Source organism: Stegastes partitus, unplaced genomic scaffold (assembly GCF_000690725.1).
Source record: "Stegastes partitus isolate 25-593 unplaced genomic scaffold, Stegastes_partitus-1.0.2 Scaffold1297, whole genome shotgun sequence".
Taxonomy (NCBI): Eukaryota; Metazoa; Chordata; class Actinopteri; family Pomacentridae; genus Stegastes; species Stegastes partitus.
The window spans coordinates 309,286-335,129 of NW_007579028.1; the positions used below are offsets into that span (position 1 = coordinate 309,286).

The 25,844-nt window shown below is 42.1% G+C and overlaps 1 protein-coding gene across 1 annotated transcript in view; it reads left to right on the forward strand.

Annotated features, from left to right (window-relative positions):
- pappaa (pregnancy-associated plasma protein A, pappalysin 1a) overlaps positions 1–23,729 on the forward strand; it is an 86,535-nt gene extending 62,806 nt beyond the window's left edge. The window contains exons 15-22 of the mRNA XM_008298245.1: positions 4,213–4,396; positions 4,784–4,985; positions 5,092–5,263; positions 6,009–6,156; positions 6,479–6,594; positions 9,893–9,964; positions 11,615–11,713; positions 23,328–23,729. Coding sequence (XP_008296467.1) covers positions 4,213–4,396; positions 4,784–4,985; positions 5,092–5,263; positions 6,009–6,156; positions 6,479–6,594; positions 9,893–9,964; positions 11,615–11,713; positions 23,328–23,432 — 1,098 coding nt within the window. The 3' untranslated portion in view covers positions 23,433–23,729. The remainder of the gene's footprint in view (positions 1–4,212; positions 4,397–4,783; positions 4,986–5,091; positions 5,264–6,008; positions 6,157–6,478; positions 6,595–9,892; positions 9,965–11,614; positions 11,714–23,327) is intronic.
- Positions 23,730–25,844: the final 2,115 nt, after the last annotated feature.

Sequence of the window (25,844 nt, forward strand, 5' to 3'; positions counted from 1 at the left end):
TATCTTTAAAAAAAAAGAGAGAGAGAGAGAGAGAGAGTGAAGGAGAGAAAAGAAAAAAAACTAACCTTCCCAGATTTTTATGTACTTGGAAGCTTCCCTGCTTCTGAGTACTGTTAGATTCTCAGTAACATGCTACTGTTCTGAACACATTCTTGTCCAGGATCATTTGTGGAACAGTTTAATGTTTTATACCAGTGTGTATATTCCAGGCAAATAAAACCTCTGCTTCTAAGTAAAGCATTTACTCCCCAAAGAAACTGTTCCGCAAAAGCTTTTTCATGAGGACTAGACAGCAATAAATTATTCTCAATTCTACTACTATTTGTCTTCCTATCAATGTGCGACTGTGTGCTACCACTGTGCTTTTCTTTTTCTTTCTTTTTTTTTTTTTTTTGTGCTTACGTTTACGTGCTATCCGAGCTGAGGCAAACTCCTGAGTTAAGGGAAGAAGCTGTCACTCCGTCGGTTCATTTGTCTGTTCGTCTGTCTGGCTTGAATTAGACAGAGTAGCCAAAGGTTGTTAAAATTGCTACTGGAAGAGAAACAGTCAGCTGTAAATTTTTTAAAGGAAGGAAAATTCCCACACATTTACACACATCGTAGTACACACATGCACACAACCCTATATATACAGTCACTTCAGAAAGCATTCAGACCCTTTCAGCTTTTTTTTTTCACTCTTTGTTGTGTTGTGGATTCAGCTTTAAACGAACAGGACAGTGTACACTCAATGGTCCACGATGACTGTGTTTTACATTTTTTTTTGCAAATTTGTTAACAATCAGAACTTGAAATCCGAAGCTCTGTTGGCAGCAATTACAGCTTAAGGTCTTCCTGGGTAAGTTGCTTCAAGCTTTGCACATCTAGATTGGGGCGGTTTATCAAATTCTTGCTTTCAGATCCTTTCAAACTTCATCAGATTGGATTGGAAACATCTGTGAACTACCAGGCCTTTCCACAGATGTTGTATGAGGTTTGAGTCTGGCCTCTGGCTGGGCCACTCAAGGACAGTCAGAGGCTTGTCCTAAATTCACTCCAGCGTTGTTTTGACCTTAAGCTTCAGGCCATTTTCTTGCTGGAAGGTTAAATGTCGTTCCGGTGTCCGTTCATGGCTCTGGAGCAGATTTTTTTTTTTTCAATGACCTCCCTGTCTTTAGTTGCATTCATCCTACCCTCGACCCTAGCTGGTCTCCCCGTCCCTGGCACTGAGAAGCACCCACAGCCCTGCATGCTTCACTGTAGAGATGGTATTGACCAGGCAACAAGCAGCGCCTGGTGTTTACCAGACATAGTGCTTGGAGTTCTGCCTAAAAAGTTGAGGTTTTGTTTCATCGCACCAGAAAATCTTTTTCCTTGCACTCTCAGAAACCTGCTGTTTGTCAACTATAAGTGGGCTGTCATTTTGCCTTTTCCTCAAGAGTGGTACCTGTGTAGCCATCTTTACCATGATTGATGGAACACTTTGGAGATGGTCGTCCTTTCAGCAGAATCTCTCGTCTCTGCAGAGGCCTTCTAAACCTCTGTTACAGTGACTGTTGGATTCCTGGTCACCTCCCTGACCAAGGCCCCCTTCTTCTTTGGTTACTTAATTTGGCTGGATAGCCATCTCCAGGCAGAGTTCTGGTGGTTGCAAACTTCTTCCATTTAACAATTATTTTGGCCACTGTGCTTCTGGGAACACTGAGTGCTTTAGAAATGGTTTTTATACCCTTTTCCTGATCAATACCTGACCACAGTTTTGTAGTGAAACCCAACAGATAGCTCCTTGGCCCTGACATGCAGTATAAATTTTGGAAGGTCAGCACCATAAAATATATGTCCGATACATAAAGCTTCACACAAATGGATGTCAATCAAGTTCTCAACGCAGCTCAATGATAAATACAGCAAACAGCCACAGCCTGAAATTAGAGGTTTCATTCTTGTGATTTGCACTGAATTTGAAAACTTTTCTAAAAACATGTCTCCACTTTGTCGTTATGGATTGTTGTGGTGGACAAAATGCAACTTGAATCCACTTTAAATAAAGTGCGATTGTAGCAGAATGTGCAAAAAGTGAACAGAGTCTATATATCAACCCCATGTACACACTTGGTGATTGATTAAGTATGAAAACAGCTCATGACAGATGCGTGTAAATATGTTTTTGTTTGTATCTGCACGTGCATTTCCACATCTTTACACGATCATGTTTCAGTTTGTAACTTAATCTGCACCTAAACAATCCAACAAACACATTAAAGATTTGCACATATATATATATTTCCTTCCACATGTCTTCAATGCGCAGGTTTCTTTTTTTTTCGGGAACCTGCCATCATGACTGACTCATTGAACTCTTCACCCAGTTATTTTTCAGAAGGCACTCACATGCTGTGCATATGTTACTTTTGTTGGACATCCAAATATGAAAGGAGCTTATTTATTTTGAGGGAATTTGATACTGTTATGCCGTATCATATAATGGGATCAAGATGAAAGATTGTTATACACGAGACGAGAGAGAAGGTTATGAAGCAACAGATACGTAATGTTAAGTGAGTCCAGCTTGAGAGACCTTAAAGTTTGGCCACTTCTTTAAAAAAGATGTGCGTAATTAAAGTCGACCAAAACAGATGCACAATGTAATTGATGGCAAAAACAAAGGTTTCCCTTTTTTTTGTTCTGCGAAGGAAAAAGTCAAAATGATTGAGCTCCAACAGTTCGCTTGTGAGATTTCTTGGCGCGGGCGTCAATTTGAGCATTCCTGTTGCGTTACATGGTGATACTTAATGGAAGAGGATGAAAACTGTTGAGGTTTGGATGATGCACTGGCTCCCCATTTTGGTCTCATCTCTGCAAATATCATAGTACAAGCCAAATAATTTACAGGAATCAGAGCTATTTCTAATAAGATGAGGAAAAATTTTCTGGTGGAAAAAGTCAGGAGCAAAGGATTACTTTTTTTTGTTTTGGTAACATTATGATTGCATTGTGTGTTTCCAGAAGCTCATATAAACCAGAAAAATATTGTGTCATTATATTCTCTGGACAATATCATCACCACTCTTGATCGGGAATGGTTGCACAGGATGTATTAGAGCACACACACACACATATACACACACACTCAATTGATGTAAAACATGTGGCATTTCAGTCAGACCTTACTAGCGTGCCCCATAATGGGAATGGAAGGGATTGTAATTCATCATACTAGAACGTACATTGTGCTGAAGATTTCCAAGTTGTCTTAGTGTGTCAGTGGAGGCAGTCGTAGTGGTCTTACCACTGCTGGGTTTGACTCCTGGCCTGAGACTGTTTCTTGTGGATTTTGCATGTTCTCCCCATGTGTGGATTTCCTCTGGGTTCTCCAGTTTCCTACCACATTCCAACAACATGTAAGGGCCCACTCACACAGGACGCACTCTGTAGGCTTGCGAACGTTGGCGAGGTTGTCTTGATTTTGAGAAGCTTGCAGGGAAAGAAGCACTGGAGGAGTGCTTGGAAAAGCTATGCAGCATAGATTTTTAGGAAATTGACTAACGTAATAATTGCACTGTCAGCTGTTTGTTTTTTCTCCCTTCAGCATTTTTTAAAAAGAAATCTATTACCTAAGTAGATTTTGGGTGTTAGTAATTTGCCAAAAATATGATCCTTTCTGTGACCACTTACTGAGTATCATGACTACACAGAAACTGTGAAAGATGATAAGTCATGGATGTAGGACAAATCCACAAAGGTTAGGATTCCAGTTGTGGAAGACTCCCTCAGTGTGTGTGTGTGTGTGTGTGTGTGTGCGCGTTTCTCCGAAGCTGTAACACTTCCACTGAAGTCAATCTGTTTGGGGTCAGGGCTGATTGTGCAGTTGTTGGATATCAGTTGTCTGAGTGGCATGACCTTACAAATGCTATCAGCAGTTACTTGAGCTGCTGAGTAGCCTGCGAGGCTTACTGACATACAGTAAGCTAAGCCCCATCAAGCTTTGTTAGGTTACACACTGATTAGAAACTTGTTGGAGTAAGTGCTGAATCGCTGTAGTCATTTTTTGTGAGGTAAACATTTATAGGATGTGTGCGGGACATCAATCTGTCACATCAATGTGCAAATTAAAGCCTGTGTCAGTGCCGACTTGTGCATATAGGCTGCTCCGAAATACGTCTGTAATCTATTTGTTTCTTTATATGTGACAATCATTTCACAGTAAATCTTTTCTTTTTATTTTCCCCCCAGTCTGACTCTTTGGTGACTATAACCTGTGCAAATGGGAAGTGGAACAAACAGGTGTCATGTGAGCCCGTGGACTGTGGTCTGCCAGACAAATACCACGTTCATCCCGCCCATTTCAGCTTCCCGGAGGGCACAACCTACGGCAAGAAGAGCACCTTCCAGTGCCGGGAACCTGCCCAGCTCATTGGTGAGATGCACATTGTGGAGCTTTGCATTACACATGCATGCACAGATGCAGATTTGAATGCTTTCCTTGGAAGGTCTTTCAAAAAATATGTCCATTTGATTGTTGCCACTGTAATCACTGGCATGTCTCTATAATTAGCCTGCAAATGTGAACCAGTTTTGGATGCGCATGTATGATTTTTCCACGTCACCGCAAGAGATATCATACATTTCATACTATAAAACTTAAAAAATATATATAAATATAGCATAGACCTTGGGAAAATTCAACATCAGTCCTACAGAATTAATCACTGACTGATCTTACATCTGTTTCTTTTTCATTCGTCCTCTCTGGATCTCATTTTTCACATTTCCTGACCAACACTTTCTCCCTTTTTCTCTCAAGGTACAAACAACACTCTAACCTGCCTAGAAGACGGTCTGTGGTCCTTTCCAGAAGCTCTCTGCGAGCTCCGCTGTCCGGCCCCTCCTCCCGTACCCAACGCTGTGCTGCAGACAAAGCGTTGCAACGAGACAGGTCTAAAAGTTGGCACGCTCTGCAAGTACAAGTGCAAGCCGGGCTACCACGTTACCAACAAACCCAAAAGGTAAAGAAGTGGTTGTTGATTTATTTGTTTCCTAATCAGAAAATGTTTCCCACTGAAAGTAGAAGGCCCGAAATGAATCCCATTAATCATCTGTGCTTCCCTTTAGGCGTGCGTTTAAGCGCCAGTGCACCGAGGACGGCAGCTGGCTCGAGGGGGCATGCGAGCCGGTGACTTGCGATCCTCCGCCTCCCATCTTCCACGGCTCCTATCACTGCACCGACGGCTTCCGCTTTGACAGCGTCTGCAGACTCAACTGCACCGATCCTGCCGGTAATGCTGCTATTGCCGCCACAGGAGGCTCTGCCCATACGGTGAGGCTGCTGCACACTCCATGCAAGCAGGTCTGTCCATCTCTTTCCTGTCTTTCTATTCTTGCTTTGCCGATGTTTTCGTCTTCTTTTTGTCGTGTGTATAAAAAGTAGACATTCTCTCTTTTTTTTTTCCTCTCTTCTTCGCACCTTTTACTGTTCACTTTATGGCTTTATAGTGATATAATATAATCCAATAATTGTGTTACTGATCCAACTCTCCATGCAGACTTACAAGTAATATGTGTTGGAATATTGTTTGAAAATCCCGACAGAAACACCCCTAACATGATACCATACAGTCTGCTCGTGATGGCTGATGGTAATGTGCTAAATTAATGATTTATTGAGTGAAAAATAAGTTTCCCCTCCCAAATATACTCTCCTTCCTCGCCGTCTCTTATCTGATACTTTTTACTCCGCCCTCACTATGCCTGTTTTTCTCCCTGTCTCCCTTAGCCCTACTCAATTTGACGCCATGCTAATTAGATTGCTATTGATTTCCAGAATAGCCCTGCTGCCACAGACTTTTGAAATGTATACACCTTTTAATCTGTTCTGCCTCTCAGGCGTTGTGGCTTGGATGCCTGATAAAAATTGGATTGTATTTCCCAGTTTGCAATGGGATGCCGTCTCAGTGTCCTTGGCCTGGTAGTGTTTGTGTACCGGTGGGTGTGTATCATTGTTTGTCTGTCAATATATGTGTTATTTTCAGGGCGCAGGGTCCAATGCGATCCGCTGCAGGAAGGATGGAAACTGGACAGGGTCGTTCCGCCTCTGCCCACACAGCAAAGGCCAGTGTTCTTTACCTCAAAACCTCCATTATAGCCTACAGTACTCATGCAAGCGAGGACACGGCATAGGTCTGTATGCACGAATTTACTGTTATACAATAACAATTCAATTTTCTTACTGCTGAAATCATCTTTCATTGTTCGTATTACTCACAGCTTTTTGTCCAGCGTACCGTTACCCTTCACTGTTCACATTACTCATTCCTTTTCAGTTCGTACTGTTTACTGTTTGTTCCTAATACGAGTCAACACAACCGCGGTTGTGTAACCTAGCGTTTCTGGATATCGCACAATGTCACAGTTATTTGTAAATGATGGAGGGGGAACGCGTCTGGGTGCGGTCTGCGCATACTTTTAACTGGTTTTATTTTTCTGTCTCGCGTACACACAGGTGAGGAGTGCGAGCTGACGTGCAGGGAGGGTAACAACGACGTGGTGATCCTCCCCAGCAACATGACAGTCGAGAACGTTCTTAAAGAGCACTGGAGGAACCCGCATAAAGTCAAGGTAAGCTCCTACGTGTATTTCGTGTCCGCCTCGCAGCCCTGACAGACGCACTTCACAAAGTTCTGCGATCCACGACTCTCCTTTAAGGAATTTCACGTATAGCGCCTACATCCTGGCTTTATTACCCACAATGCAAAATGCCAGCTTGTGCCTGTCTTTTGGTGCCCATTGCCATACAAATATTTGTCTTTGAAGCATGGCAACCCCTTTGAACACATTTTATTATATTCTTGAGAGGAAAACTTTTCCTCCCAGTCCTCAATATGACACAGCAGCTGCCCTTCTTGGATTCAGATTCCGACGTTGCTACCAGAAATAACCCGCGGAGACACAAACAAAACAACAACAAAACAAACTTTAATCACTTATTTTTTGTTGTTTTGTTATTCTCTTATCAACCAGTTAGCCTTAAGTAACAACCATTAAAGTTGCGATACTTGCTGGTATCTCATAGCTACTGTCGGCACTGTTTACTTTTGTAAAACAGAGTTTAGAGGTTGTGCTGAGGAAGGTCATTTAACACAGAACTGTACACCTTGTCCCTGTGGGGGTGCCACTCACACAGCCGTGGTGTCATTTGAGATTTCTATGAACCCTGTCGGTGGGGTCAGGGAGGTGTGTATAGGGGTATAGTGAGAGACTATACCTACTCCTTCTAATTTTACTAACCCCATTTAACTTGACCAATGTCACCGACGTGCAATTTGTCTTAAGTGTTTTTCTTTGTCAACCTAATGCCCTTTTAGCTGTTGAGTCAGAGAAAGATCTCAGTAAATAACATCAAGTTTTGTAACAGGAGAAGGTGAAACGAGAAGCCACGGCCGAGTAAAGGAACACATTGTATTTCTCACTTCTTTTTTTTTTTTTTCTCTCCCTACAACACCTTTTGTTTTCGTTTCAGTCCCACTGAGTCAGCAGCTTTTTGCTTTTTTTTTTGTGGTGGATGTTGGGAGAGAGGGCCCGAGTTGGGCCTCATGTGGACACGATATGATCTGTTTTTCATGGATTTGTGTAATTGATATGATTTGTGCTGATTTGAAACCTGACACTGTGGTGTTGGGGGCGTAAGGGAAGTCAAGAGAGGCGATGGTGGAAGGGAGACACTGACGTATACCGGGATTAGGAGGTTAGAGAGGATAAGGTTTTGTAGGTCGTGTCCACTTTAGCGAGTCTAGTGTTTTGTCTAGTGCTACTACAACTGATCCTGTGGCGATAATGCCAACACTCCTTCCAATAGTAATTGAAACAAAGGCTAACATCCCAAATGAGCAGACAGAAATTTGCCTCACGGTAATATGTAGTAAATTGTAGGGCATTACATTTGCAATTACTCTAATCCTTTCGGGTCCATTTTGAGATGACTCCCAATTTAATTCCAGCAGCATAAAAAAAAAAAAAAAGGTACAACAGAAAATGCAATAAATGCCTGAGAGCTAAGCAATACCCACACACACACACACACACACACAGACATGGCGGAGACGTAAGATATTAAAAAAAATGAACAAGGCTGTCACAAAATGTTATTAAGAAAGAAGAACAGGAGGAGGTTGCTGTGGTGGAGAAAGAAAACATCAATCATGACAAGTTGTAGTAACAGTAGGAGTGTTGTAAGTAGGAACTGTCATCAGCAAACTTTTGAACTGTCCCTCGAGGATGGGATTCTTCATATAGTATCTAAAAGAGAAATCCATGTCCCCAAATGCACTTTTCTAGTTCTGCTTTGCTAAGCTGGAGGTCAGTGTTGCCCACCTTAATTAGCGATGTTGATTTATTGCCTTTAAACTGGTTGTATTTTGGTTCGTAGCGTGACCCACTTAGAATTCTCTCTCTCCTGCTTCTTTACCTCCACCTCTTCCTCTCCTTCGTTCCCTGTCTCTCTATCTCTGATGATTCTGTGCCCCCAGCACCCTCCTCCCCCTTTATCAGCAAAATTACCCTGTCGGGCTTGCTGCGGAATTAGTCATTTTCTATATGACATGGCCTTGTCTGTGGTGGCGCTGAGATAGGGATCTATTTTTATGTGGTATCAGTGCCCCGGGGAGGCTTTCGGAGGGTGAGGATCCCATACGTAGTGAGGGGTGAGGCCAGGCCACAATCATGGATTATCATGATTTACGGCCTGGCTGCGAGAGAGAGAAAAAGGGAGGGAGAGAGAGAGAGAGAGAGAGAACGAAAATGAGAGTCGGGGGGGGAGAGAGAGAAGGAGTTTCTGGATGACATCATAGCAAAGCATGAGAAAGGCAGAATAAAAGTACAGTAGTTGCACAAAGTTTCACCGCTAATATAAAATAATGTGCTTCATCGTCCACCTTCGACGACACACCGCGGACACGGCTATGCGGTACCACATCGCGGTAGTAGACCAAACCTAAAATGCTATGTTGTTGTTTCTCTCCACCTTCAAGCCCCGATCTTTTTTTTTTTTTTTTTTTGCATTGATTTGCTGACAGCACTGAAATGGAAAATACCTGAGTTTGCAGCAACAAAAGAAAAGCATGTCAACTTTGTGAGATATTGGGACACAGTGGGTCAGAGAAATGGACCATCTGAGGTCAGCCAGTCCTTTGCTGCGGGTGGCACTTTTTGCTCATGGACGCTACTATCTAATTCTAAGTTACTTGTGCTGAAAAACAAAGCCTTTCTCTGCTTTGCTGGCTTGAGTAAACTCAGATAGACCTCCCACACTCATGTGAACATATACATCATGTACCTGCAGTGTGTGTCCACATGAATGCAGGTAAGCGTTCCCTGCCCACCTCCCCTGAGCACAAATGCTTTCTGTTGCATTTCAATGAGGATCGCAGTGGGAGAACAGGATGGGATTCCACACATTCTGCAAAGATATTTGAGAACATGGTGCTCCTTACCTCTATGTCTCTCTTGCTCTCAGGTCTTTGCCCTCCTGAGGCTATGCAGAAAAAAAAAAAAATACATTTTCATCAAGTCATGTCTTTTCAAAAATCAATTTATTCAGCTTTGTTGTGATGTGGAACAAGTTCAGTGTAAATCAAAGAAGGCTTCACAAACAAAGCTGCCGTAAGTAGCACAGGAGTCCTTTTGATAACCCCTGTGCTTCGCCGTCTTATGGGTGGGTCTTGTGTGCAGCCAGAAAAATGCCCCGGTGCGTTTAGTTAGGGTTTGGGTTATGCCAACTGAAATGCAGGTAGAAAGAACAAAGTCCTGGCAAAGCAGTGGAAATTTTTGCGCAATGGTAGTATGGCATACAGATCAAACCAGTGAAAGCTATAGAATGTCTGAATTGATTTAACCGACATGTGCTGTGCTTATCTTCCAGAGTATAGTCTGCACAATGGGACTGAAGTGGTATCCGCACCCAGAATTGCTCCACTGCATCAAAGGATGCGAGGTAAGGGCTCGACCTGGGTTGCACAACTTGACCCTTAGATGTCATACAAGTGGTCACTGATACCGAAACTCGACATGAAAAGACAAAACTCGGGCATTAAACCCATGTGAAAAACCTCAGAGTCGTTTTTGGACTCCAGTTTTGAGCCTCACATTAGAGACATTAGAATCTTTAAAGAACAGTGCAACTGATTTTCAAGCCAACACGGTCTCCCCCAGAAGAATATATATCTCAGCTACAACTGCTTCAAAACCAGCTGCACGTGTGTTGTGAGCACACGTTGCACTGACTTTAAACTCTCTGCGCCGGCTATCTGTCTGTTTTAGAGCTGATTTTAGGATCCTTTTATTGGTTTATAAAAGGCCTAATGCTCTTGGTCCTACCTATTTATCAGATTTGCTTTTATTCTATGAACCTTTGAGAGCCTTCAAGTCTTCTGATAGTGGCCTCGCAAGTATAACTCAACCAAAAACCTAATGGTAAATCTTTTGTTTTTTTTATGATTATCATAATTTTGCTCATGTTTCTACAACAGCCTTCCTGAAGACTTAAGGGCAGCGGAGAGAGTTTTTAAAAAAAAAAAGCAAACTCCAGATTTGCCTTTGTAGTCTAATTGATCATCACTTATATTTGTTTTATTTATTTAGACATTTAAATCTATTTTGCTGTTTGGATTTTTTTGACTTGTCCTGCTTCTGGTATTCCTTTACTTCAAATTTATGAGATTTATAAGATTTATTAAGGATTTCGTTTCCTTTGTCCCTAGTTTTATTGAGTCCTTCATTTATCACATTATCATTTATTGCTTTGTGCTTAGAAGAGGAGGTTGGAGGCTTGAGTTTTTTTCCTTTTTGTTGTGTAAAGCACTTTAATTTGTATAAAAAAAAGTGCTGTGCAATTAAAATCTATTAATTGATTGACATAAACCACCCGAACCTGAGATGAAGACGCAACTTTCGTCCTACATCAGCAGCAGGTTCTTCTCCAGCCTGGATGATGAGTGTCAACATATTAGCAAGTAAAGGATCCACATTAAGGATTTCCTACACAAGCTGCACATGTGGTTGTTAACAGAAGCCATTCAGGCGTTTGTAAGCCAGTTAAAAACGCTGAGACCGTCCTATCGGATTAATAGATGTCCCCCATTCAAAAACTCCAACTTGCTGCAACTTAATGTAATTACCGATGCCTCCTACTAATAATCTGTTGGCGCGATGACGTCACCGCACGCTAAATTTATCTTTCCTTGCGAAAGAGAAAGAATTCCACTCGGCTTCACGGAGGAATGATATCATCTACTTAGTTTAGGCCAATTCGATAACCTGATTGGTAACCCAAGCAGAAGGGTGGGGCCAACCCAATAAATCACCTTACTGAAGCATTTTGTGCAGTGAATAGTTTATGGTGTCCTCAGTTTGATTTACGGGTCTGGCCGACTAAGGGCTTAAAAAGTCACATTGAAAAATGAGGAAAATTTAATGTATCAGATTCATCAGCAAATTTGTCCAGAGACTTCTCAAGGCCCTGAAATGCTGAGAAGAAAATTAGAACAAAAGGCTTTAGGTGTTAGGGTAGTAGCTGTAAAGCTGGCTTTTTCTTTGCTTAGTGTGTTTGTCTAACTGCTGGACTCTCTCTCTGTCTCTTGTGTAGCCATTCATGGGAGACAACTACTGTGATTCAGTCAACAACAGAGCCTTCTGTAACTACGATGGAGGAGACTGCTGCCAATCCACTGTCAAGACCAAGAAGGTTAGTGTCGTGTTTGTACCTCACTCTTCGATGTTGGCTGTAGTCACACAGTTAGTGTTTTTTAAAGTCATGTTAACTTGGATGCTTTGACTTTCTCGCTGCCTTGCATACAGTGGAGGTCGCCTGTTGCCTTTATCCAGCTTTGACATTCATAACTAACATTGTCTACCTACACAAGGTATGCATAATGGAAACCAGAACAGAATACACAGTTGGAGACTGCTGTATTTCACCTCTTGGAACATCTCTAAACAGTTTTTCCCTTCCTTTGTCTTGGGTCCAACCTTAGATTACTGGTAGACAGATTACGGATCCCACATCCAAGAGAGTGGGAGTCTTTAGACTTCATCAGTAGTCTTTTTTATCCTGCGGTATCCTGTTTCCTAATGTGTTTTGTGTGTGACTGCGCTCACGCCACCGCCCGAAATCTGGCTAATTTGAATCTAACTTATTAATCAGGCGACCACTTCTGATAATACACGTACATGTTCTATCTGTCAACACTCATCGCGCTGTTGTGTTTCAGCACCGAGCTGTGCGTGTCAAAAAAAGTTTGGTCATTCTTGGTAGCAACTCTCCTAATTCAGGGAGGTGCTTTGTCTTTCGCATTCCAGCCGGCTGCTGGCAGGAGATCTGATTGGGAGTGTATTGTAGCTTCTGGGCTGCAGCATCTGCTTCTCTGGCCTGGCCTGTTTCTGTGAATCTGGCAAGGGACTTTAGTTGTACTCCTGGCATATCCATCTGTGTGTCTGGCTGGATTTATATTGCAGTCTATGCATCTCACTGGCTATGTCAGTGTGTCTTACTGAAGAGCCTCTTCATTTCCTCTTTTGGGAAATAAGACACACAGAGGACATCTCATCCCATGTAAACATCTTCAGCAGTACAATCAAAGTTCTCCTGTTTGGATCTACCCCAACTCTACATGGTTTGTCATGTGCTTTTTTTTAGTCTTTAGCCACGAGTATGGAGATCATCACCTTTCTTTCTTTCTTTCTTGTCTAGTTAATTTTTCCCAGAGACAGTTCCTTTAATATTTATTATTTGTTCCTCGTCAATTTAATGAAGTAATTACAAAATCCAATACTCGACCTTGTGTGAAACGCTGTCCACCCTGTTACGCAGCTACTCGTCACGAAATTTTCACCGAAAATTGAAAGTCCCATCCGCGGTTTCAGCTAGAGCTCACGTTATCCGCTGCCAAGAGGTATCACCAAAATATGTACTAAAAAAAAAAAGACACTGACGACTCTGACAAATTAATGCGGTGCAGCTTTATCACAACAGTAATATTCCAAAGCCATCAACATCTTCGCTGAAAAATTACTGGTAATTGCTGGTGCAAGTAAATTATCGAGAGAGAAAATCTCTATTTTTGTAATCATCACAAATGACTAAATATCTGGTTAAAGAAAAAAGAAAAAAGTTCTGGGCAAATCATGCTAAAGAGAGGCCAGGCACACAGCTGCTCTTCATATATTTAACTGCAATCTGCTACTCAAGTATGAACATACATCTACTAGACAGACGTCCAGAGGTCCAGGGTTTGTTTTTGCACTTTATTCATAACTTCATCGTCACATGTAAAAATATTGTATTCCGACTTCAATACCAGCAAGAACGTTGGTGAGCAACCCTCTGGGAGGTGACCTCACTCCCGAAGTGGTTTTTCTGTGTGTTGATTGACGCTATCTCATCTCTACATCTTTTGACCCCAATCCAGTGCAAAGGGCTTAGCCAGAAACTTGCATAACTCACTTTTACTGACAGACCCCAGCGGGAGGATCGACTCCATTAAACTACCGCGGCAACAAGAAGTTGAGTTGGGTGAGAAGAGAGCAGGCCAAGGGGTTGGGAGACTTACGAGCTGTTTTGCTCAACATCAAAGGGATGCATAGCCCGAACATCTTACATTCTGATGTCAGGTAACACGTCTATTGTTTAAAAATGAAATGCCTTTGATGGTTTTGACATTTTGATTACTTTTAAAAAAAATGGTTTAGACTAGTCCAAAGCTTAAGACAAAAGATGAATGGGAATATTGTTCTTAGTCTAAAATTAGCCTCTAAAACCATCTGATATTACAAAGCAACCATTAGTCACGATCGCCATTAATCATCATCCATACAGATGTACAATTTGTTTCCATCCAGTCAGTGAAATAGCTTTTTTAACCATTAGCATACACTAGCGATCCCTCTATTCTCTATGCAGCCAGACAGCATCCAAGTGCACCAGACAAAAGCAACAGATTTTGCGTATTTAATCCTGCCAGAATGTCCTCTGTATCAAGTATTTGACATCTTGAAGATCTGTTCACATGTGCAGGATAAGACATCCAGTTCAAACTGTAAGTATTTTGACACTTGTGCATTTTTTTTTCTTCCTTGGGCTGCACACCTCAGTACATGAAATGAAAGAAGTACACTACAGCAAAGTTCCAAGTCTTAGTTTGTCTGGAAAGAACAATGTGAGAGATACTTTCCTTTTAACACATAGTTCCCAAAGTTTAGGAATTCAAAAGTGATTTGACAGATGTACATAAAGCCAAAAGAAAAAGTCTTTATATTTAGTACTTTGTGGAACATGCTTTGCAGTCAGTGGCTGCCGATAAACATCACCAGATGCTTTAGATCTTCATTGGTGATGCTTTCCCAGACCTTCGTTGCTGCAACCTTCAACTGCTGCATGTTGGCAGGTCTCTCTCTGCCTTTACTCGTGTTCTCAACCAGTCAAATGCATTTTCAAAAGGATCGCTGACTGACTCAGTCTGTGACACTGAGAAACTGTCTGGCTGCTTTGGCTGGAAAATGAGATGTCATCCCCAGAGTTGGGATGCAATCGGCTGAAATCTGAGCACACCGAATGTTCCTGCACACCTCTGCATTCAGAAATGTGCAACTGTCCAGAAACTTATTGTTTCAAACGGGCGTGTTCTCCTGCACCTTAGCTTGTAGACAAATCTCCAAATATCTCTTTAGTCCACTTAGGTGCTGGTGTGGTCCTTATTCTTCTGCCTACACGTTTGCCCACGGCTTCTAAGCTACAGTGAAAGTTTGTTTACTTTGACTCTCCTTTCCCTGCTGGGGCTCAGCCTGCCAGCTGCTGTTAATCAAACATGGACACACCTCTCTCCTGGCTGAGAGGGGAAAAGAGCATTTCTGATATTTCCCCAAATAACTTTTGCCTTTAATAACAAAGCAGTCATTCAGAGATTTCGAATGACACCGGTTTTTTTTTTTTTTCTGAAGCAGTAAAAAGGGATGACACAATATGATTTCAATTTTCAGGATTTAGATCCTTGCAGAGGAATCTGTGATGCTGTCAAGAAGGTTGCATCGTAGACGTAGTGTCTACAAAACAGGTGTTACTAGTTTGCAGAAAGGCGAAATCAAAAGGCAAGTGACGGATCAAGTCACCCAGTAAATACTTGGTTCTAACTTCTGTCAATTTTGTGTAGACAGATCGGATAAAATGCGTCTCCTTTCCAACTACTGTAAAAGTGAACTTTTCAGTGGGCTGCCACAGTAACTAGATGACCTAGGTTCAAAAAGTCAAGGGTGCTTGTCCACATTCTGCCTGGAAACACTATGCCTGGGCATTATTCTCGAAACAACAGCAGCAGGATGGTGTTTTCCACTAGTGGGTCCCCTGGAAACTATTCAGGAAGAAACAAAAAATAGCTCTGAAACAACCAATCATAATTTGACTTATCAGCTGCCAGGAGCAAGGGGCGAGGAAAGGTTACCGCGGGTGAGAAGCAAAAAGGAAACAGTAAGGACTTAAGCTGATATGTGAAATTGATACGGGAACAGAGGAAAGCCAGATGTTTGATATAATCCCTTTTTCTTGTTAGCCCATTGCCTAATTGATGCTGCATGCTTGCAAACACATGTTGCTTAATGCCTCGGCCAATATAAATATACCTTTAAAAAAAAAAAAGAAACTCAAATTAAGCTGAAGCTTGAAATTAATACATTTAAACAACCTTCCTGACAACAAGGTTATCTTGTTGTTTTATGGCACTACTTTGATATTGTTGCCCACATTTATATTCCCTCTGTAATCATCATGTCGGTGCTTGCCTTGAGTTAGGCATTTGGATGTTTATCTCTTTTGGGGGAAAGCTTATCCGCCCAGTCATCCCTATTTGATCAACGCCGTCAAGTCAGAAACAGGCTAATTTGCACCTGATTCTGATTTTCCCCGAGCCCAACACATGCACGGCAGGCAAGCCGCGATGGAGATGCATAAAAACCTCTTAAAACAAACACAAGAAAAACAACATTGAAGACACAATATGCGACAAAAGGAATCTGTAAGTCATTACTTACAGTCCCTGTCTGCTGAGCTGCTGAGTAACGCGCTCGCTGGCTGACAAAGACAAGCAGTGTTTTCCTCTTTAGCGGGAAATCAATGTTCCTGTCCAAACCACAAGTGAAGACTTTGTCCCATTTTGTTTAATTGTTCTTTAACACATATTTCATTGACACAGATTTAGCTGTTTGTGTCACAGTGCGAGTCATTAGATGTCAGCTAGCAAAAAATATGTATATTTATTGCTGGCCCTTGCATTTGTTTTATACAAGGACAAACATATTTATGCATATGTTCTTTATGTGTTTTTAATAGGTCTGTTTAACTAAAGCAAACATTTATTTATTGTATTTAAAAAAAAAAAAAAACCCTCTGAAACCAAAAACCCGCTGGTGGGCTGAAAAGGCGTGTTATCTTTGCCAAAATGCCAAAATTCTGCACATTTTTAGAGCCAGAAACTGTAAACAAATAGTTTTCTCACAGTCCTTGAACTAATCATAAAGCAAGTGAAATTCCATCAGGAAAACTAACCAAGTCTAAGCTAAAGATTATGACATTTCATCAAAATTACTTTTTTTCTAAATGCTTTCTTTGTAAGTGTGCCAAATATAATGGCACTAAATATTTGCTAGAACAAAATTCAGTTAAAAAAATAAATAAATTGTACTTCTTGATGCAAATGTGAAGTCATTCGGGATAGAGCTGTGACCGAGAGTCATGGGACGAAAATTCTGGGACTTTTCGGCTGAACTGCAGGTTATGCAAAGATGAGACACAAAGTAGTAAAAAGTCTGCAGTGTGTAGCATCAGTATGTTTTTCAGTACAAGTAACACCTGGTGGCACTTGGGGGAAAAAAAGTTATTTTTGTTGTTTCCTGGGCTGCAAGGTGGATCAGTGGTTAGCACTGTTGCCTCGCAGCAAGAAGGTCGCTGGTTTGCGTGAGGACACCCAGGATCTTTCTGTGTGGAGTTTGCATTTTCTCCCCGGGTTCTCTCCAGGTTCTCCTGCTTCCTCTCACACAGTCCAAAAACATGGTTGGTGTTGATGTGCTTGGTTGTCTGTCTCTAAGTGTAGCCCTGTGATAGACTGGTGACCTGTCCAGGGTGTCCCCTGCCTTCACCCTGAGTCAGCTGGGATAGACTCCAGTGAGGGTTAAGCGGTATATAGATAATGGATGGATGGACGATACGGATACGGCATTACAACTGTGTTATAATGCACAGACGACATTTTTGAGATCAATCTACTTCTAGTCATGGTTGTGCTGTTTTGCAGGATTTTGTATTGCAGTGAAAGAATGAGTCCACAGTGAGCAAGAAACGCCCAGAAGCTACATAGGGTAGGGGGTTAAGAACCAACAGGTAAAACTGGCATTTTGGTTCATGATATGTGTCTGAAAGAAACAAAACAAAACATCAAGGGAAAACATATGAATCCAAATGATAGATCTGTGTAGATTCTTGACCAGGTCCGTGTAGTCGGAACCTGATTTGGTTTATTCCTCTTTGCCACACAATCAACATATCTGCCTACCAAAAACACATGCAAACACAATTCTTACTCCACAGGCACACCTACATAATTTAACAGCATCTCAGTCACTCAGAGGTGTCTTCTCTGAAGTCAGGTCTGTCAAAGACTAATGAAAACAGTACCTACAGTATACCAGCCCCCAGCTCCACGGCTTCCTCACCGTCACACGCTGCCATTCATTGTCATTCACTCTTTTTCTCACTTTCATTCATTCACTTTCTCTCTTTCTCCCCTCCACCCTCACGGTTTTTCCCTCTCACACAAACAGCACAACAACAGACAGCAGCCACCAGTTGTTATGTACAAGTCTGGTGACTCAGTGGGAGTCTTGCTCGGTGTTGATGTCCCCAGTGTGTTGTGACACAACACATGAGAAACAACGACCTCTTCCATAAAGTCACACAGCTCTTACTTTCCCTCTCGTGTTTGAGGTAAAAAAGGGAAGAGGAAGACAAATAACATTTTATATCCTACTTTCATTCTCCCTCATCCACCAGAGTTTTATATCTTTTTATCGTTGTGTTCGGTCCAAAGAATCTAAGGTTAAGAAATCCTCCTCAGCCTTAGTTGTTTACTCCGTGACCCAAAACCAAATGTTCATACCACTATTATGTCTTCAGTCCAGCGATGGAAGAGATACAACACGCTGGATGAAAACATCTGCTTAGCAGAAGATGCTCAGTGACTTCTTTACAGCAGTTGCATGATTGTTTATTATTGTGTTTCCCAGCATCAGACGCCTCTCAAATACGAGATGATTCAGTGGTTCAATACGAAAAATCCGCATTTTTTAAAAAAAGAAAACACCGATTCTTCCAGATACAACATTTGAACAATTCCTGATCTTTCCAAACAAACCTTAAGATATTGTAGCAATCAGGCTATTTTCAGTCATCAAAGTTTTCCGTCCCCCCCCCCCTCCGACTCTCCTCTTCTCTTTTTCCTCGTCATCGCAGCACTTCATGCCGATAAGAGCTGAGTAATTGGCTGGAGGTGAAAACAGTGGAAAAAAAAATCGTGAAAAACAATGGAACTCTGCTCGTTTGGTTTCATTCTGCTTCCCAGCAAATGCTGCGATTGCCTTTTTGTTTTGGTAAAGATTTGTGTATTAAGGAGTTCTGGATGACTTGCTGTGTATTGTTCCACCCCAGGAGCTTTGAAGGTGCAAGGACTGGCTGCACGTAAGGTCACCACAGGATCTCCCCTTAATAGTTGCAAGCTGTTGGCTGGATTTGGAGAGGCAGGCAGGAGAGGAAGCGAGGGCACGGAGTATGCCTATCTCGAGGGTTCCCTGCGTAAGACCCTTTTTGTAGCCCCCCATCTAGTTTGGAAGGAATTTCTTTCTTGGATGTAGTTGGCCTCTTCTGAGACGACTTTTTTTTTTTTTTTTTTATGAATGTGCCTGTATGTATTTCTGTCGGGGTTCTCGGGTAATTGCCGAGATCCTTCTCAGTGCCTCGCTCCTGTTTACAGCTCTCAGTCTGGCACAAGTACGCTCAATACGTGACTCGGTATGTGTCGTGATTGATGTTTGTGTCTAAGCTGATGGGCCGTGATATCCACCGCTAACCGCTAGCCCCTCTGTCTGTGCTGGTGACTCACGTAGGCAAAGCCCTTTGCTCCCTTTCGAAATGTGTTACCACAATTGCCAGACTCCACTTTTGGAGCCGAGACACGGATATAGATAGACGCGTAGCAGCGGCTATTAATAATATTAGCTCTTCTTCCTCTGCGTTTTATTGTCGGACTTGTTTTACATCAATTATTCACATAACCGGAGACCTAAAGCACACGCCATCAACAGATCTTTATTTTTTAGATGTCTGAGGGCAGCTAAGTTGACTTTATTTCCCATTACCAAAGGCCCTGCCAGGGCAATTAAAGATACCCGAGCATAAAGTAGGGATATTTCTTCAGAAGTGTATTAGGAATAGCTGTTTTTTTTTTTTTTAAGGTTTATGGAAAAGCGATAAATGAGCAGCGCAAAGCCAAAGGTTCCTTTAATCAGCGTTTTTATGTGTTTATCTGTGTTTGAGAGCGCTGAGGGTGGAACGGGCAAAAATACATAAGCATAACGTGGAGAGGAGGAGCAGGGCTTTTCTACACAGCTGAGCAAAGGTAGTTACACACCAGGAGGACACACTCCCTACAGTTTTTAGGGGTTTTGGCTGTCGACCGACGCCAAGAGCTTGCACTTATTTTGCCAAACTCGGTAATGTGTTCTTTTGCACTTAACTTGCTCTTTTTCCTTCCAAATCTGATCTGTTAAAATTTTTATTTTCCCTCACTTTTCTTTCTATTGCTCTCATTCAAGTTTTGTATTTACAGCATTTTTGTTTTTTCTTCCAATTTTTTTTTTTCTTCTTCTTCTTAGACTGATTTTTCTTAGAAGTTCTTAGACAACTTGGCTCATCGATCCAATGGACTGATTTATTTGATGTGCTCCACGCTAATGATTAATTTTAGGGCTCGCGGTACGCTGTTAGTGATCGTGCTGTCGTGCGAGGGTGTCTGAAATCGTGAGACTTGTTAATGTGACATGTGACTGTAGATGCGTGCGTCGGCTGGAGCAGATGTCAGTTTTTTTGCTCCTTTCGCGAGCAGGCTATATGTTTCCATTCGTGTCGTTGTTTGTTTCTTAACTAATGTGGACAGAAATGAGTTTAAGAAATGTAAAGATCCGTGTTAGAGGCTTCTAAATATACTTTGACAAACATATTGCGAGTTGTAATTCCCTCTAATAACCCCAGTTACTTGTTAATGAACAGTGCGGTATGCTTCTCTAGATCAGCCAGTTCCCTTTCCCCCCAGCCCTGTGCCCCTTACACCACCTTCTTTCCTTTAAGCACTGGCTTACACGCACATACTGCACACACAGAAATGTAGAGAGGAACTCTGTGTTATTTTGACCTGTTCCTGAGATGGAAGGATGGGGCTCTGACAAGGTCTGCGTTCTTCAGAAGGGCTTTCATGTTGCTGTTAGTGGGTGTCCTCGCCCAGCCCTCCTCTAGCCCTGGGACATGCGGCAGCATGAGGGCCCCCAGGCCCACAAGGCCAGTCAGTCCCATTTCCCAGCCACCCTGAGAGAACCTTAAGTCAGGGCCAGATGTGGCAGCTGGCCCAGCCACCCTGGAGGTCAAGGTCAAAGGAAACCATGTCAAATTTGCCACCCACCATCATTCTCTAGATAGAGAGATAAACAGAAGTGGCCTTGGAGGGGAAGTGAAGTGCACTGGAGAAGTGGGAGGTGTAGCGGGAAAGTGTGCTGCAAGAGAGGGGAGTCATAAAGCGAGGCAAATAGGGAAGAGACTCGAAAAGAAACACGGTGAAAGTGTTGAAGTGAGAGATATTGTACTTAAACTGACAAAGAGTCAGGTAGGAATGAGGAGCCCCGCGGTCTTGGCTTCGAAATGCCACAGAGGAAGCACCGGTCATGCAGTTGACAACTGTTTCTGAAGTGTGTCCGGCCTTGGGCTTGTAAAGTCGTCACACGTAGGCCTCATTTTCTCAGTGGAGTCTGGGCACTGCCCACCTGGCCCTCGCATTAGGAACACCACCCCCACACACAAACAACGTATTTTATACCCCATTTCAAAGGGGAGCCTGCGTCACTGCTCCTCAATGACTAGCATGCTCCCCCATGTCATTCCACAGACCTGCTGTCTATAAATCCCCGATTCTCACAAACTATTGCTGCTGTTTCCTGTGTGTTGCATTTACCAGCAACTATAACATTTTATATTTCAAGCATTTAGTTTACACTGCAATCCAGAGCTGATTGTTAAACCAATTTCATGACATAGTTTTTGCGCAACTATAGCAGGATGTAAGAAGGGGCTGATTATTTTAGGTTTTTATTTAAAAGAATGCACAAATAAAAAGTGCCAAAAGTCTATTTTTACTTAAACGTATACTCTTTATAACACAGAACACCTTTTTTCATGTTCTTGGTCATGTTGCTTTCCTACCAGTTTCCCCTTCACTGAATTACTGGATGATTTTCTGAGCTGAGGAACTTATTTAACAGTGGTCAGAGCCTGTCTGGATCAATATCACTTTAAAGGGATCTGTTTTTTTAATTACAAAGAAATATTTCTCTGTGAAAATTAGTGGAAACTGAAAACATTTGGCCCAAGTTGTGAGCAGTCTGTCACAAATGAAAAAAAAAGGTCGTATTAATACCCAGCAAAACCAGATGAATTTGGATTTACGATTTTAGCCAAGAAGTGAGTCAGCTTCAAAGTCCCAAAACTCTGTTGTTGTTATGAATGCATCTCTTAGTGGATCAGAAATTCTAATGTCTTGGTCATTCTTTGCTAATGCATTCAGTAATTACCTAACTAACCCTCTGAGATAGTATTAGCTTATGATGCAATTTGTCCGATGGCATTACGGAAGAGGTCTTGGTAATTATACAGCAGCTACTATATATTCAGATAATAGCGCCGTGACCCTCCCCTGGAAACAAACCCCCTCCCACGGCAGCCAGATAGCTTTCACTAATAGCTGTCTTTGGCATGAGACGCGCTGTCAACTTTGTGTTAGATGCATTGGCCGGTATTGTTGTTACATTTACAACGTATACTCAAACTCATTGTTCAAAAAAAAAGGCAATACCACTTAGCCCTAATAAGAAAAAGCAACAGTGACCACAGGCCTCCCACAGATTGATAACATTAGCCACCGGGACGCAAATGCAGACATGTCCTTGGTCTGCTGCCTGCCTGCCTGCCATGACTTGAACCACATGTGTTTCTTGTTTGGCCTGGAGAAGGGGGACACATTTTGTGTACCCAAACAGCTGAAGCAGGCCCCCCGAGAGGCGAGCAAACAAGGCAGCAGCAGCTGGTGCTGGTGACGCATTGCCAACGTTATCCAGTGACATCAAAGCCAGGGGCGTTGGCCGCTGATCTTCCGGTTCTTTTCTTTTTTTTTCACCTCCAGGATTGTAGTTTGACATCAGACAATATCAACTGTAAGTAACTGGGATATAAAATGGGTTTTCTATGGGCAGCAAATGCAAAAGAAAAAACTCTCCTGTGAGTTTGTGTCAAGGGGGGAAAAACAACATACGCTTTTTTTTTTTTTTCCATAACACTTGACGGTGTCACATATCTGTTCACCCTGAGAAGAGCTGTTACTTCCCATTGGCCCGCAGGTGTCGATTCTTGGAACCGTCTCCTTTTGCTGTTCTTTAACTGACGTCGTATTGAAGTGTTACTCTAGTAACACGGCGGAGACAACATTTTAACTCTAGGTACACTTTGTACACAGAATTTTATGTACAAAACAAGACAAATCAGTCTTAATGAGATTCACACCAATTAAATTTCAAACCTGTTTGGCATTTGCGAAAAATCTGGTTTGCATCAACGATAAGGGGAAAGAAAGACAGCGAGCTGGCTCGACGGAGACAGAGAGAGAGAGAGAGAGAGAGAGAGAGGTGGTAAAAGACTGTTAATGTCAGCTGGAAGGATTCCGTAAACTTCAAACTTCAATGGAACTTCACATTTCTTTGATTTTTATTTTGATTACACGGCGCTTCCATGGAGGTGCCAAACCGGCTTTGCGTCATCGTTCTGCTCGTTACCTAAACGCTATCACGCTATTTATTCACACCAGAAAGAAGCTACGTTTTCCATGCATTGCCCTGGTGTTTTTGACATTTGGGATCTTATTACTACTGCATCTGTGATGGATGCACCGGATGGATAATTGGGTTGTAGAGCAGGCAATTAATACATCTCCCTGTCTTCTACCCAGGTGATTCCCTTCCCCATGTCCTGTGACATCCGGGATGAGTGCTCCTGTCGGGATCCCAACGCCATAGAGAACAGAAAGGATGAACACGTCCATTCCCTGGGGTGACCAACCTGAGCAGGGACCTCTGTTCAACGTCCCAGGACCCTTTCTCCAACTCAACACAGCCAGAGCGGCCGAGGCAAAACCCCCCCCCCTTCCTTCATCCTCCCTCTCGGCCTCCAATTTCCTGCACATGCTGCTTAAAAGGCATACCTCTCCATCCATAACGCAACTCCAACCAGCTGAAATGCCTCCGCCTCCACATCACAGAAAGGTCTAGGAAAAGAGGATGGGACTCATGAGACTCCACAAAAAAACTTCATTTCTCAGCTAAAAGGAAAGTAACCCCTGCAATACCATCATCTAAAAAGAAAAAACGACATATATAGCAAAGAGATAAAACAAAAAAAAAATACATACATTTTTGAAAGAATAAGACAACAAACAAAGAAAAAAAAGAAAAAAAAAACAAAAACATAACCAAGCCTAGGTAGCATGCCTTTTGTTGAGTTTTGTGCTGGCTTCAGTGTCTATTTTAGTGACCTTGCTCTACAATCACACGATTGAACCAAAGGTAAATCAAAAATGTGCAAAGTTGGGGATAGTGTTGATGTTTGTGTTTCGCAAATATGAAGGAAAATTCAGACAAATGTTCAAAAATAATTCCTCAGACTACTTTGAAGACGTGTTTCAACAGCTTTCCGGAGGGGGAGGCTTAGACGTTTGTGGCTTTATACCATTCCTGGTTTTCAAAAACTGGTCAGATATCCCGTGTCTCTATGTCCTTTTCAGTGAAGTTGTGTTTCTTCATAGGCATGTCAGAGGCTATAGAGGTTATTTCTAGCTTGGTGGGGAATAAGACAGCCATATTGTTAAGTTACAACACAAAAAGCCAAACACACAAACACACACACACACACACAAAAATGTGAACTAATTGTCGAGCGACCACAGAAACTCCCCAAGACGATTTTAGAGCAACAATCCTGAATGGTGAATAGAACGTTTTATAGCATGGCTTTCTGCTGCTTTCCATCCTCACATCGGACTATCTAATAGACAGCCTTGTCTTCCTTGCTGCTTACGGTACCTCTTTATTCATCCACACTCGCATGTTAATACTTCTCACATTAATACAGAATACTTGTTGACAACACCACAGATGAGATGCACTAAAGAACTTTAGCAAATCCAGAACCTCACTCGTCATTTCCCTCCCCCTCCCCGGTTCACCCCGGTTGTCCCGAGAAAAAAAAACTACATACGTCAATCACGACTTAAAGAATGTCATGTTTAACACCTCACTTTGGGTTGGGGTGACTTTAGTTTCAGTTTGAACTCCTCCCTCACGCCGCTTGATCGGTTACCTCAAGCGACGATTCAAACTGTTTAAACTGAAAGTAAAAAGCATCCCAGTCCTGCTCAGAATGTAGTCGATGCTTGTCAGGAGTCTGTGGCTTTCTCGATTGCACAGCACTGCACAGCACAGTCACACAAGAGTAAAGAAACAAAGGGCTGGATTGAGTTCGTGGCTCTTAGTGAGAATGAGTATAGGTGAAAGGAGACCATATCTGCCCCCCCGATACCCCACAAACACACACATACATCTCGTTCTCTCTCCTCCCAGTAGTATTGGACTCTCTGCTGTAGCTCCGCAGGCAACTTCGGTTGTACATGAAAATGACATTTGGATGTATATGTCAACACAGCATTTCGCAGTCACAATACGATCAAACGCTCCCTCAGACTCTCTGCTGGGTCCTTGTTTAAGTAATTTATTTAATCGTTCTCTTCAGTACAAAGTGCACTTGGTTGTTCTGATCAGCACTTTTCAGTATTGTGAACTTGGTGTTCTGTCCCCACCAATTAACTTTGTTCGACTCTATGGCTGCTACAATAGCTTTGTATTTTGTTATTCGTCATTCCAGACACACACACGCACACACACTAGTTTATTGTTTTTTCTCATGCACATTTGATAATGAAGGCTGCTTGGCATATCGGTCCAAAGTTTGCTGCTGCTGTTTGGCTGCAACCGTAGTCATGTCTACAATCAGCATGATTATGACCTTTTTTTTCGTTTCATTTGGGCCATTGGCACAGTCCCTCTGACTCATATTAGGCTGCTATAGCATTCCACATCATTGTCATAGGTCTTACATTGTGCGAGTGTCAAGACCGATTTCATGTCATTTAAAAAAAAAAACAATGTTAGTGAAGACAATATAAGAACATGCAAAGATAGTGAGAAGGTATTATTTTCCACCAAATATAAAGAGAGAGAGAGAGAGAAAAAAAATCAAAAATATCATGTAAATATTACTATATGTTCTTGACGGACAGGAGCGTTGAAAAAAAAATGTTTTTAAGTTTTTCGTATTCATTATCATGTATTTCATTTTTAGAAAATGTCATATTTAATCAGTGTTTGTATTATTGACCTCAGTTACTGCACTTTCTAGTCGTCATGTAAGAAGA